The 14,520-nt window shown below is 39.6% G+C and overlaps 1 protein-coding gene across 1 annotated transcript in view; it reads right to left on the bottom strand.

Moving 5' to 3' along the window:
• Nucleotides 1-14,520, bottom strand: part of dync2h1 (dynein cytoplasmic 2 heavy chain 1) — a 121,918-nt gene that overhangs the window by 103,945 nt on the left and 3,453 nt on the right. The window contains exons 2-26 of the mRNA XM_005720933.1: nt 14,190-14,363; nt 13,921-14,059; nt 13,589-13,707; nt 13,107-13,251; nt 12,588-12,733; nt 12,093-12,179; nt 11,323-11,457; nt 9,761-9,874; nt 9,547-9,658; nt 8,931-9,055; nt 7,463-7,638; nt 6,998-7,193; nt 5,827-5,922; nt 5,524-5,685; nt 5,283-5,381; nt 4,874-5,013; nt 4,355-4,583; nt 3,518-3,645; nt 2,919-3,034; nt 2,482-2,609; nt 2,050-2,199; nt 1,732-1,937; nt 1,384-1,539; nt 1,148-1,262; nt 281-451 (exon numbers count right to left, since the gene is read on the bottom strand). Of these exons, the coding sequence (XP_005720990.1) occupies nt 281-451; nt 1,148-1,262; nt 1,384-1,539; nt 1,732-1,937; nt 2,050-2,199; nt 2,482-2,609; nt 2,919-3,034; nt 3,518-3,645; nt 4,355-4,583; nt 4,874-5,013; nt 5,283-5,381; nt 5,524-5,685; nt 5,827-5,922; nt 6,998-7,193; nt 7,463-7,638; nt 8,931-9,055; nt 9,547-9,658; nt 9,761-9,874; nt 11,323-11,457; nt 12,093-12,179; nt 12,588-12,733; nt 13,107-13,251; nt 13,589-13,707; nt 13,921-14,059; nt 14,190-14,363 (3,564 nt within the window). The remainder of the gene's footprint in view (nt 1-280; nt 452-1,147; nt 1,263-1,383; nt 1,540-1,731; nt 1,938-2,049; nt 2,200-2,481; nt 2,610-2,918; nt 3,035-3,517; nt 3,646-4,354; nt 4,584-4,873; nt 5,014-5,282; nt 5,382-5,523; nt 5,686-5,826; nt 5,923-6,997; nt 7,194-7,462; nt 7,639-8,930; nt 9,056-9,546; nt 9,659-9,760; nt 9,875-11,322; nt 11,458-12,092; nt 12,180-12,587; nt 12,734-13,106; nt 13,252-13,588; nt 13,708-13,920; nt 14,060-14,189; nt 14,364-14,520) is intronic.

Genomic DNA, 14,520 nt, shown 5'->3' with positions numbered 1-14,520 from the left:
TCAGACAGGTTTGATTTTCTTGCGATTTTCTTGATCGGGAGCTGGTCGTGAGGTGTTAATCGCTTCTCGTTACCCCATGTATACTACATGTTGCACGACACATGATTAAGGCGAAACTCGGGCCAATACAAATATACAAATGCAGGCCAAAGCAGCTTTATATATATCAGTTACGATCTTTATCATGCCATTACTGAAAATTACTGAGTTCTGATTCCCTAAAGATTAGGGCGCTAAAAAAGACATTTATATACAATTTCAAAAGTGTGTTTGTACAGACCTTGAGCTCCATTGCTTTCTCTATGATGGTATTTGCCACAGCAAGAAGATCACTAAAGGTAAGTCTCTCTAAAGTCATCCCTCTTGGGAGGCCTAGTAAACGGAACATGTCCAACCAGTGGTCCTGAGACAGGTGGTCCCCACATACATACTTCAGCACTGGAATCATGTTCTAGATATTGAGACGAAAAAGAAAAGGAAACAAAAACAAAAAACAAGAAAACAAAACAAGATTTGTAATTAGATCACTTATAAAGTCAGATTAAAGATTTCCCTCACAGCCGTGTAGATTCAAATGAGACGTCACAGCCCCCGAGGGAACATCCCACCTTTGCTGGGATTCCCGCTTGGGGGTGGCATGGTGGTACGACAGGGCAGCACCATCAGGCCGGGGGCTTTCTGTGTGGAGTTTGCATGTTCACCCCCCATTTGTGTGGGTTCTCTCCGGGTATTCTGGCTTTCTCCCACAGTCCAAAGACATGCAGTTAGTGGGGATAGGTTAAATGGAAACTCTAAACTGCCCATAGGTGTGAATGTGAGTGGGAATGGTTGTCTGTGTCTATGTGTTAGTCCTGCAACAGACTGGTGACCTGTCCAGGGTGTACCCTGCCTCAAAAAGGAGAAACGAGGAGAAAGGATGGAACTGTGTACATTTTTAAGTCATGTTTCCACTTAAACAAACTGTATATGAAAATGTAGCAGCTAATTGCTGTGACATTTTCTGAGTAAACTCCAACAAGAACCAGAATAAGTTTTCTGGATATCTGACTCCGCCAAAGCATACACACATATTTCAGATAAGAAGACTTGAATTGAATACGAAAAGAAGGCAGCGACATATTATTACTTGAACTGTACTAGTATATACCTTGTATTTGTCGACTTCCCCTTGTAGTTTAACAGACATCACAGTGGGTTGCTCTAGTTTTCTTAGTCTGTCTTGCCAAGTAAACAAAAACTCCTCAAATACATATGTTTTACTCCTGTAAATTAAAAGAAAAAACACACACAATTACATGACTAAACACATAGTACTGATTAAAAACGTAATCAGTACTCTACATAAAAGTTAAGATATGAGCCCTAAACATGACCCCCCTCTACCTGAATGATATCCAGTCTTCCTGGGCATTCTCTGAGAACCCTTGGTGCCACTCCTCATACAGACCCCACATTTGGCTGCATTCCTCCATGTCTCTTTTTGTCTCTTCGGCCACAGAGAAAGACGGAGTCTCCAGATTGAAATAGGCACAGTCTTCACTGAGGAGAGCACAGGAGAGTCAGACTTTTGGCCGTAATTGAACTAAATGCGATCTCTTCACACCAGAGTCATAACTGAAAATGATCTTGTACAAGTTTTTCATGTGGCACACGATAAAGGAAATAAAAATCCCAAATACTTTAAACATTCTAAATCTCTTAGTGAATAAACCTGAATGAAAATAAACGTACAGCAGCTTAGTGCGCACAAGCTCTAGCTCCTCAAACTCTTGCTGTTTGTCCCTGATTGTCTGAAGACATACAAGCAGGGCAGCATGATCACCAGTCTCAAGCATCTCATCTTTAGGTTTTAGCTGGTCCCAGCGTGCCTTAAATCGCTCCAGATCTGCCCTGTAAACATCGATACGACTGGCCGCATAACTTCGCATCACCTCCACCTAAGAGAGTACCATGCATGAAAAAGAAGGAGTCATTCTGAGGAAAGTAGGATCTGAAAAACCAATTGGAGCAATAAGCTGATCTCAGTGTGTCTGTATGAGTATATGTCACCTGGTCTTTGACCATTAGCTGGTGGCTCTCCATGACAAGCTCCAGCTTGTCCCACTTGGCCCTGAGTGAAGAGAGAGAGTCCAGCCCAGCTCCAGCCACCGCACGTAGCAAGCGGTTCTTCTCCTCAGCAAATTGGAACTGAGGTAGAATCTGTATAGACATGAAGCACAGTTTGTTTCAAATGACATGGTTAAATTTTAGACCGTTCCTTGTGGACTTATAGGACCAATGCTATAAATCAATCAGAAATATGACGAGACATACTGTAAAATGCATTAAGGAAGACAAAGCTTTTATTTCTTTGACAGGGAGCAAAATGTTTTACTAGGTGTATGAAAGTTAACCTTGAATTCTAAAATTACCCACAAACAAGGAAGGAAGAAATTTACAAAAAACCCTAACGAGCTGGGTTTAGGAGTGCTTGTGTCTTACTTCAGGTTTGCGGGCAAGTATCTGGTTATATTTGGCACTAGCCGCACCAATTTCCTCCATACTCTCTGGTCGAGTGGACAAGGCCTCCATTGATTCTGTCACAAAAGTTTCTATTGCTTGTGTGTGGCCTGCAAGCAAGAAGGAAGAGAATATACTTTCAAAAAAGGAAAACAGAAAAGGAAAGGGAAAGTGAGAGCAAAGGGGATATCTTAGAGCTGAAGAAATGGAAAACAAATTTTCAAAACACAGACACAAAATTGAGAAAGAGAAATAAAACAATGTTTTTTCATTGGTGAGATACACTTAATGTCTTTTATATAAAAGCATTTATTGATGCAAAGAGAGAAACAAAGTGGGGGCTTGGCTCGAGTGTTTTCGTTCTGCCACAAACATTACATACTGGAAAAAACAAGGAAAATCAAGGTGTCTGTGTTTACCTTGTATAGATTTCCTAAGTGAGAGGAGCAGCATGTCAAACAGCCTCTGAATCAGGTCATCTATGGCGGCTTTTACAGGCTCACAGTTGACGGTGATGCAGTCCACTTTCTCCTGACTGACAAAGAACGGAGGCCAGTGACAGAAATGCAGTTGTTAAGTGTTACATTTGTGGTGTAAGTTCACTTTTAACTGCACAAACTGTACCCAATAAAGAAATATAATAAGTAAAACTATAAATGGATAAAGCAGGTCACTGACTCAGACAGTGAGACAAATTCTTAGTAGAGAACAGAACATAATGCCTTGGGCTTTTCTGGAGTGCATCATTTTCTAAAAGTTATGAATTTGATGTGTGATCTTTGCTGGTATGATTAAACAAACCTTCCCAAGCTGTTACAGAGAAAAACACTTCAGAGGACTCGATTAACAATTAACTTGTTAAGATATCAAAACAATCTGTGAATGACCTAGTTATATAAACAGTATATAACAATACAGTCTATACACTTTTTGCAATGTTTACTGTCCTTATGTGTAAGCATAAATATCATTTTCATTTTACCAGGTTTAATTACATTAGTTAATACGTGATGTGTACCTGGGTAAACGTTCTGACTCTTTTCCCTTGGCTTTCAGGGCTTTGAAATTTCTTTCCCAGTCCTGCACAGAACTCAAATGCTTCTCGATCAACTTCTCTAAATCAGTCTGTCCCAACACCACCCACTCCTGCACTCACGCACACACACACACGCACACAGGATCACAGTGAGGCGGGGTGCAGTGCATATTTCCTATTTTTAAAGGTGTCTGTGTTAAAGGTGACAGTAACGATATCATCCATCAAGACACAGATGACTAAATAAAAAGAGAAGTAAAGAGAAGATGAGATAAAAGAGAAGTCTGGTGCGGGCGGAGGGCTTCCCCCTGCAATTTATACATGCATGATCGCAGACTAAAGGGAAAAGACAATAAACTGTTCTGTCATGGTAGTATGCAGGGGAACACAGCAGTGAAACAACAGAGCTTCAGTACAAAAAAAAAAAAAAAGAGAACCATGACTGATCCAGGTTTCATTCTTTCAAAGACAGCAATACAGTTATTCCTCAGTGCAGTGCTTCAGTGAGAAACTTGTGACAAGTGTTTCATTATTTTAAATATACGTACATATATAAAATGGTACGCTGCTGAAAGAAACTAAAATCAAGTCAGAACCATGATGATGATAATACTAAAGATTTAAGTGCTGAGCCAAATAACTGATCGGAAGTTATTAAATCTCGAGTCCGAATTTGACCAGCCTCAAATCCGGTCCAGGTGTCAAAGAGTTACACAACATGCAAATTTTCTTTTTTGTACATAAAACACTATACAGAGGCTCTCTTAAAGGAAAGTTAATAACAAATCACTCTCAGAGTAATTATAAAAGTCAAAACACCTTGAACTTGTGTTGTATAGCTTCCAGGCGACTAAAGAGGTCCTCAGCCTTGCTGAAAATTGTGAGGAACCCAGACGCATTCCTGTCAATCATGATGTTGAAGATGAGCTCCTCCCCCTGGGTGCTGACCCCTCGGAACTGGTTTGGGATCGAGATGAAACGCTTCATTTCTCTAAAATAGCGTGCACGCACCTCCTCAAATGGTGGCGAGAACTGTAAGCGGCCCTGCCTGTTAACAAGAACAGGATTAAAACGACTCCACGGTTTACTCTTAAATCCACATTAATCGATGATACCCTTTTAGAAGAAAGAGGAAGTGATAGAGAGGTAGAGAAAACTGTTGATATGACCAAGGGTGAGAAGTGAGAGGTGTGGGGAAAAGTCAGTAGTTGCTGTTATTGACAAGAGAAGTTGAAAATGTAGATGCAGAGAAAATGCAGAGAAGGGAAAAAAGATGACAAGAGTTAGAGGGCAGAGAGAGAAAGCGAAACCTGGACAAGTGAAATTTTGGGCACTGACTTGAAAGTGAGATCAATGTGTATTTCTGGCAAGTTCTTGTTCAGTGCTTCCAGCCCAGTCTGATACTGGTGTTCAAGAGCTTTGTACAGCTGATGGTTCCAGTGCTGACGCCATGCCCGCATGTCATCAGACCTGAAGCCCTACAGACACAAACGCACACACACACACTTTTTATTTCCTATACAAAAAATATTTTAACTATTTATCCAGAATGATTTATCCTGAAATAAGAATGTTTTCATGCTGAAAACATGGAGACATATTTACTTCCGTATTTTAATTTTTTTTATTTACTATTATAGCCAAATCAACGCAACTATTTGTAAAAAATTATTTTATGCACAAAATAAAAATCCTATTAGGCAAAACATCTGCGACACATTCCATCCAAGACATCTCCAGTCAATACCTGAGCCTCCAGAGTGGCAAAACCAGCACGAAGCTCCTGAAGACCATCCTTCCATCGCTGCTGATGTCTCAGTAGGTCAACATTCATCAGTGTCACGACCTAAAAAATGTACCCACAGATACGGAGAAGAACAAAGAGAATAGTAAGACTTTTGCTGCTTATTCCAATTTGAGTGGGGAAGTGTTGTTGCAAAGAACTGTACTAAAGGCCAAAAATTTAAATACTGTGTCTCTGCTAGCACCTTCTCAATGAAGTCAGTGTGCCATTTTCGTAACTTCCTGTTTTCGGTGGAGAGTTTTTCAGCAGCAGCCTGCAGCTTGCCAATGTAGACTTCTAACTCTTTGGGGTTGTCCCAGGTGATCTGCAGCTTACTTCCTGTTTTCTTTGACTGAGAACGAGGATTCTTACAAAGACAAGCAGACCGATTATCTCCACGTCAAGACACAAAATCGATGGCAAGCAAATTTTCATTTTGAACAACTCATCAACTTTGACTCTTATACAATTAGTATTATAAAACAATACTTTCAAACGTGTGCTGTACCTTGATGACATGCTCAAAGGCCAGGGCAAGATTTAGCATCATAGGTCTCTGAGAGGGAATCATCTGCTGGTCAATGGTGTTGTAGAAATGAGCAACCTATGAAAACGGTAATATGTAACAATACGAGCATAAAAAAAGCAATAGATATTCATAAAGATATACACAGATATACCCTGGCTACTACGTTAGGAATACATGCTCAACTGCTCTTTAACAAAAATATCTAATTAGCCAATCACATGGCACCAACTCAATGAATTTAGTCCAAGTCTGAATCTGAACGTTTCAGAAACTGCTGATCTGCTGGGATTTTCCTTCACAACCATCTCTAGGGTTTACAGAGACTGGTCTAAAAGAGAGAAAACACCAGCAAGCAAACTAAAAAGACCTTGTCAGACTAATTCAGGAAGGCAACAGGAACTCAAATAACTATTTGTTACCACCAAGGTATGCAGAAGAGTATCTCTGAACACAAATCACACCAAACCTTATTGCTATATTGGGCTTTACTAACAGAAGAGCATTCTGCATGCCATTCCTGTCAGGTAGTAGCAGGAAATTGAAACTAAAATTCTCATGGGTTCAACAAGACTGGACAATAGAAGATTAGAAAAAGCATTCCCTGGTCTGATGAATCTCAATTTCTGCTGCAACATCCAGATGACAGAGTCAGTATTTGGTGTAAACAACATGAAAACATGGCTCTATCCTGCTTTATATCAGTGGTTCAGGCCGGTGGTGCTGGTGTAGTGGTGTGATGGTCTGAAGGATATGTTCTTGCCACACTTAGGCTCCATATTAAATACTGATCATCATTTAAATGCCATAGCCGGTTCTGCCGGAGGTTTTTTCCTATTAAAAGGGAATTCTTCCTTTCCACTGTCACCAAAGTGCTTGCTCATTTGGGGTCACCTGACCTTGTGGGGGGTTTTTACCTTACAACATAAAGTGCCTTGAGGCAACTGCTGTTGTGATTTGGCACTTTATAAACTGTACTCAAATGGCCTCCACGATTACCAGATCTCAATCCAACAGAGCACCTTTTTTGGGCAATGGGCAAACCCAGGATGTAACTCAGGACTTCCTGCACGTAACAACTGAAGTGGCAACTGAATGTATATAAATAAATTAGGAAAGAAAAAATATTGCATGTCTTAGCTTCCGCTCTCACCTGTTTTAGGACAATGGCTTGTCTGTAGAATTTATCTGCAGTATTAGCAGCCAGTTGTATCTTGGCTGGGATGGAAAAGCCCAGGGCAGAGAGCTGCCTGACCTCCCTGAGCAGACTGACTAGTCTGTCTGAGTACTGAATCTTGAGTCTGCCATCATCATGGTCCAGCTCCATCACACGGTTACTGGCCTGAAGACTATACAGGGTGTGAGAATAGAGAAGTGCAAAATGTAACATCCATTCAAGCCAATATTCGTTCCACTCTGGGTATTTTAAATGATTAAATAAAAAATACAAAAAAACAGCATACAATTGCAAAAGGATTTAATAACATTGTAGAATTGCATGCCTCTTTCAAACTTGTATATTAATGACCAACATACTCTTCTGTGATGCTTCAACTGAAGTTCTTCTTTACACTTTCATTTCTAGGATTTTGTAACCTAAGGTCGAAATATTACAGACCTGATCCCTGACTTTGGGTCAGTCAGCTCAGAAAGTATATCTCTTGACCAGTCCTCAAACTGCTCTTGTTCATAGGCCCTCAGAATCTCCAGCAGGTCATCACAGAAATGCAGGAACCCTTTGAACCCAGAGAGATCTGAAAGCAGAGCCTCAGCTAGGCGGACAGAGTCTTCAACCTATTGTAAGAATGAAAGACATGAAAATAAAATACATTTTCTTTTGACTGTCACAGAAATTATTTTGTATTTGACATATTAGAAACAAAAAAAAACTGCAAATGTAACAGTTGTTTTATAGCACTGTACAAAAGTCTTGAGCACTCTACATTTATTTATATCTTGCTTTCAAGAATGAAACTGTCTCAAAATGTTTTAAAGTGGTCTTGAGCAATTGTTCTTCAGACTTTCTGAAGTTTTTCCAAAGTTTTTCTTTAAAGATTAGCTGCTTTTTCACTCATTTTCAGTCCACTCTGTGTACCTGACCATTTTCAAAGTTTTTTTTATGTTTTTAAGCTCCTAACACTGACCTATGACTTATTCCAGCATAAAAAAGGCACCTAACTAAATATATAAGCCAGCATTGTGTCTACATATGGGAGAAAACTTTATTTGCTATCTTTGGGCATTTTGAGGAAACTGGGCAATTTGAGGACTTGAATATTTTAGGAAATTCAAGAAGTTGAGGCCTAAAAATATCTACAGCACATCAACAGTATCTGAAAGCCTTGTCTTTAACAAATACGAAAAAATCCAGCAAAGAGCTGACACAGGAACTGAGATATGCATCTGGACTATCAAATGACCCAAATGACTTCTGAAGGCTCATCAGAAACGGTTTCAGTGAAAGGGTGGCTGTCAAAAGGGGAACAGGAAGAAACAGCCGAAATATGCCTCATTACACAAAATTAGACTGAAAATCAGTGGCAGGTCTTATGGAGCAATTAATCCAAATTTGAAAATGCTGCTTCACATTGCTTTTCATTGTCATCAGTATGTAAGGAGGAGGCCAGGAGGTAGATATAGCAGTAAGTGTCTACAGTAATCTGTAAAAAAACAGTGGAGGCAGCATTTCATCCAGCGAGGTTGAAAATTTTGATTGAACTATGAATGCAGAAAAGTAAATGAACAAGAAATTGTTCATCATTAAAGCAAAAGTAAGTGGTACATCACCAGCTTAAACACAGTACCTCATGTAAATCTTACATTTTGTTGGCATTTACAGTGTAGGGCCATAAAAGTTCCAGTAGCAATAATTTTTGACATTAATGTCGTGTCATAACAATAAAGTTGACTGAGAGTTTTTTTTTATGTCAGGTAAATCTATGAGCTGCCACTGACAGTCTGGGTTGCTGTGGAGAAGCCTGGGTTTGGTGCTATTTGGCCAGTAAGGTAGGGTTAGGAGAGGTGTGCTCACATGTTGGTGCCATACTCTACATCGCCATTCTGGCAGCTGTAAATGAACCAGTCACCTTGTGTAGGAGCTGCTGCACCCAAACTATTTTGTTGACCACCTCAGGGAGGTTTCGGCCAATAAGGGGGCCAGACTTGTCACCAGGACTTCCATGGCAGCGTGTCTCAAAGTCAGTTTTCAGACCTGAGAAAACCAAAAGAGAAGAGGGGGCGTCAGAAATCAGAAGTGACAATTTATTACCACCTAGTTTCCCAAAAGAGAGAAGACATATTAGACATATTATTTAACATATAACACTGAACTAATACCAGCATTCCTAGACACTCACCATACTGCTCTCAGGACATTCACTCTAACATCTATAGAATTTTATTGCTCTATTCAAACAAAATCATTTCTAAATTTCTTTCTCCCAGCCTTACACAATAAAATCAGCTGTTATGGACAATAACATTGTTAAAACAACATTAATTCAGCATTCACTGTCACATAAATATACAGCATGCATAAACAGGATTTATTCAAGGTGTTTGTATTATCCTCCAGTGTTTAGACAAATCACTGTAAAGTCAAAAACTGAGAAAAATATGTATGTATGTATGTATGTATGTATGTATGTATGTATGTATGTATGTATGTATGTATGTATGTATGTGTGTGTGTGTACTATGTACCCTTGTTGTCGTCTAGTAATCTCGCCAGTAGGGTCTCTCTCTCTGACTGCAGTTCTTTGCGGATGGTGGGACGTCTTATAAGCTCCTTATGTTTCAGAAATACCTGTAATAGCTGGGAAATAAATACACACTCAGGCAAATCCAGTAAGTTAACTCATCAGCACACACCCACACAATATTTCACAATCTGAGCTGAAGTGTGATGTTTCACTACCTGTTGTGGGTTGTCCTGTACATCAGCTATATAGCTCTTCAGTCTGCCAGCAACCTCCTGCTCTGATGGAGCCATTAGACGCTCAAACTGAGCCACTGCTGCTCTCCAAAGAGGCTATAAAAGCACAAAAAAATCAGAGTAAGCACTGATTGCTATTATTAATCCTCTGCACTTCATGATCACTGATGATGATCATTCCTTCTCTATCTATTCCTGTCACTGTAATTTCCTTCATTGATCAGCTTCTCAAAGTACTCTTTTCATCTTCTTAACACACTCCTGTCACTTTTAAATACATTCACAGCTCCATCTTTAACCATCCTAACCTGCTGCACATCCTTTCAAGCCAATCTAATCTTCCTTAGCACCCAGCCTTACATACAATTCACTATAAGCTTTTTCATTTACCTGTCTACTATTCTTCTTCTTCTTGACAATCCCAATTTTTCTAGGATCTCTACTTCCTGTGGAAGCTGAGAAAAGCCCATCTCCCACCATCCATTCTCACCAGCTTCTACAGAGGGACTATTGAGAGCGTCCTAAGCAGCTGCATCACTGTCTAGTATGATAACTGCACAAAATTGGATCGCACTACCCTACAACGGATAGTGAGAACAGCTGAAAAGATCATTGGAGCCTCTCTTCCCTCCATCACAGACACTTATCGTAACCGCTGCATCTGGAACGCCACCGGCATTGTGGAGGACCCCACACACCCGTCACATACACTTTTCACCCTGCTGCCTTTTGGCAACAGGTACCGTAGCATTCAGGCCCTCACTGCCAGACTGCGAAACAGTTTCTTCCCCCAGGTCGTCAGACTCCTGAACACTCAGTGACTGGACTGACACACACACACACACATACCTTCATACACATCACTACCAATCACTTATCTGCAGAATCTCATACACACACGCACACCTTCATGAACCAAGTGACTTTTTGCACAATACTTAATCTTTTGCACATTTCTATTGCACTGTTGTGTCCGCACTGTTTTGTGTCTGTATCCTCCTGTTCTGTTGGGTGTTGGACTGTCTTTGTTTGTTTTTTTGTTTTGTTTTTTCAATTTATGCACATTGCACTTTATGTAATCCTCTGTTGATTGTCTGTTATATGTCATATGTAGCACCAGGGTCTTGGAGGAACGTTGTCTCGTTTCACTGTGTATTGTACCACTGCACATGGCTGGAATGACAATAAAGCCACTTGACTTGACTTTTGTTGGACAACCTCTTTCTTTGAATACTTTCCTGTGTTTCCTCATTCCACCACCTAGTGTCTTTATCTTCCTTCTTTGGTTCTGAACACACTAAATATCTTCCTGGAATTTGGTTTCTATCACCAGTTCAGCTGTACTTTCCCAGCCATCTGGTAGCACGTCTCTGCCACACAGAGCCTATTCAGTGGTAAATGTGGTTTAAACTGTGATTCTTCAGAAGTGATAAATACCAATGATTCACTTGAACTGCTACCACTCGGTCTACCACAATCCACAACAGTTGCATACAGATGACAGAAACGAGATACACAGACACGTGAAGTTCTTTATATCGAACCTCTGTATAAGGGTTGTAATGCAGAGGGTTGAGCCCAGAGAATGGTTCGAAAACACGCTCTACAGTCAGAGCCTGTTGCTTCGCTCCTGGTAGCAAACACAGCAGCTTCTCATGAACCACACGTAGAGTCACAACCTGGAAAACATAAACAGAAAAGTGTACAGTGTGCACATCAGTGTCCAATATCCATTCTCACAAGAGTCAACAATATGACTTGTGACTTCTTAGTGTAGAGTAACAAACATCCATGTTCCATCCATGGAAAACAGGGCAGATAAAATATAGTTGTCAGAAAAAAAGAAGAGGAAATAGTGGCTACATGTGTTTCAATTAATAAAACCTTTCTGAAATTAAAAACAAAAATAATCAAATACTCTATTTAATAACAGGTCTTCTTTATAAGAGACTGACAACTTATGAAATGACAAAACTTAGGCCTGAATGTATTTTAACAAGAGCTCCAAAACAATTTTTTTCTATTTATCTATTTATTTTAAGGGCCAATCTCTTTTACTGGCCTTATATTACACTTTTTTGTGTTCTGTTCTTCAGTAGAAAACATGCGAGGGAAAATTCCACCTAAATGTGACGTCTAAAAAAGTAGCAAGAAGGAAACTGATTATTAAAAGTGTGTCTGTAAGTTTCATTTAATCGCTGTATTCAAAGCAAACAACAAAGAGGTTGTGCAAGAACAAGCAAAACAAAACAAAAATTCTGCCTGTTTTCGTTAAAGTAAACAAGAAGTGTTCTGGAACAGAGCCACAGTTTACTTCATTCAATCTGTTTGCGAGGCACTGCAGGGTTTCCGGGGAGTGTTTGTTTCCCTTCCAGGGGTGGGGGGCATGTCTCTTCCAGACCTGAGGAAAAAATAACAAAAATAATTTAACAGGTTTCCGGGACTGAACACAAATCATCTTCATCTGGCTTTTAATTCACAAAATGAAGAAACAGTATCTGTCAAATTTTACACACTATTTCCAGCTTGAAGAAAATATATTTCTTACACCATACAGTACATTTGGAGAGTATTCACAGCGCTTCACTTGTTCCATTTTTTGTCACGTTACATCATTATTTTAAACTTGATTAAGTTCAGTTTTCACCAGAAGATTTCACAGACAACACCCCATAATGACAAAGTGAAAAAAAGTTTCTGTGAAATTTTAGCTGATTTATTAAAAATGTGTAACGTGACAAAATGTAGAACAAGTGAATATTTTCCAAATGCACTGTTATTTTTTCTCATTTTCTGAAGCTTCCCATACCTGTCCAGTTAAATGCTCACAGGCTACAACCCACTGTTCACAGATGGCAAAACCCGTTCTCAGGTTCTCTCTCACTAATACAAATGGTTCCTCAAAGATTTTAAGACCACTCAGCTTCCTCTGGACAAATCTCCCCAGGGCCCCGCCTTGTACAGGTAGATATAAAGAAATGCAAAAAGAAGATTAAGAATACAGTTGCTACATGCATATGCATATTTAAAAAAAACCAACAATTTAAAAAAGATTTCACAGGCACATAACAGGTATATTTGGCAACATATTATCCAAAACCTAGAGACCTCGATAGTACGTCACTGCAATCTAAAGCATGTAAGCGCTTTATTTTTAGCATAAAGTACGTAATTGCAGTGCGTAGCAAGTACAAAAAAGGACATTTGTTTCAGTTCCCAAAATATGGCCAATTATTACTTTGTAATATAAGGAGTAAGTAAGTACTGTCATTGGCAAATATTTTCTCTCATTTCCCCTTTTTGGTTTGTGTGTGTCTGAGAGTCCTACCGATGACATCCATGAGGCGGACCATGCGTGTCTCTGGGTAAGGGTCGTAATCAGTCTGCCTCCAAATGTCATCCAGAGCGTCCCTGCTCTGTTCCACCAGATCCATAACATCAGACATAGATAGGCTATCGAGACCATCGTATTCCTGGTGGCAACACAAAGAGATCAGTGATCATTTTTAGTTTCCTCCCGGTGTGTTAACAGCTATGTAATAGTAACAAATTACTGTTGAAAACAGCACTTATACAGTGCTAAGCTTTAAAGATTTTAAATGTCTAAATTTGTCATATTGTAAATAACATTGCTTTACCAGCTTATTTATAGAATTATTGCTTAGTACAGTAACAGAATACAGTTCTCATCTCATAGTTTAATTACCTTCCCCCCTTTGTACAAAAACTATATTTAGCATCATATAATTGTATTCATTTTTATTTGTATTCATTTTTTAAATGAGTAAGTCTTGATACATGCATTCATACCTTTTGTATTGGTTTGAAGTGCTCCGTGAAATGTTGAGATCTTTCTCTCAAACTACTCTTCTCTGCAGACTCTGAGAGATCTGCCCAGTACTGGAACTCATCGCTGGGAGTCAGGATGCCTGCAGAGTGTAAGAAATATGATGTACAATGTCTAAAAGTCATAACGTAATCAGTGATATACAAAATGATATACACATACTCGCAAGACGTTTTACCACTCATTATGCATATGATTACATCGCTCCAAAATCCAACAATTTAAAAAACTACCATAACCATTCATTAACACCCTTTCTGCTAAAATATACTCTGCAAACAATATGTGCGCATACCCAAGACATCTTCCTCTGTGCAACCCTTCTTGGCAGAAGGTTGTGTCCCAGACTGGCGAACTACTGAACCCAGACCCAGCTCCAGCTCACTCAGGAGGCCAGCCAGTTTAGGGTCAAATGCAGAACGCCAACGCTCATCCTTGAGAGAACAAAAGGAAAGTTAAAAAAAAACAAAAAGAAAAAAAAAACTTTCTTTCTTAGTCTAACTACAGATAATGATTTTTCATGTAACATATCTGGAACCTCTCAATGCACAGGGACAGACTCACCTTTAGCAGTACAGGTGCGAAAACCTGTCTGACAGCCTGATAGAGGGTGTTAATGGGAGACTCCAGCATGGATGAAACCAGAAGGCTGTGATGAAGGTTATCTTCTGTGATCACTGTGGGACGCAGCTTGAAGAACACCAGCACATTCTCTCTAGTCTCCCCCACAGCTTCAATCTGTGTCAAAGGATGGAGTTGTTGTTGTTTTTTATTAAAAAGGCACTAAACCATCAAGTCAACACATGGAAGGTAACTGTACAGAACGTCAAATAACATTTTGTTATTTGCCCCTCCAATTAGCACCTCTGTGTGAGAGACCACAGTTCAGAGCCAG

This window comes from Pundamilia nyererei, unplaced genomic scaffold (assembly GCF_000239375.1).
Source record: "Pundamilia nyererei isolate P.nyererei 1_Seehausen unplaced genomic scaffold, PunNye1.0 scaffold00003, whole genome shotgun sequence".
In the NCBI taxonomy this organism is placed as follows: Eukaryota; Metazoa; Chordata; class Actinopteri; order Cichliformes; family Cichlidae; genus Pundamilia; species Pundamilia nyererei.
Note: the sequence above shows the minus strand (reverse complement) of the source record. Positions and strands in the feature narration are given on the sequence as shown.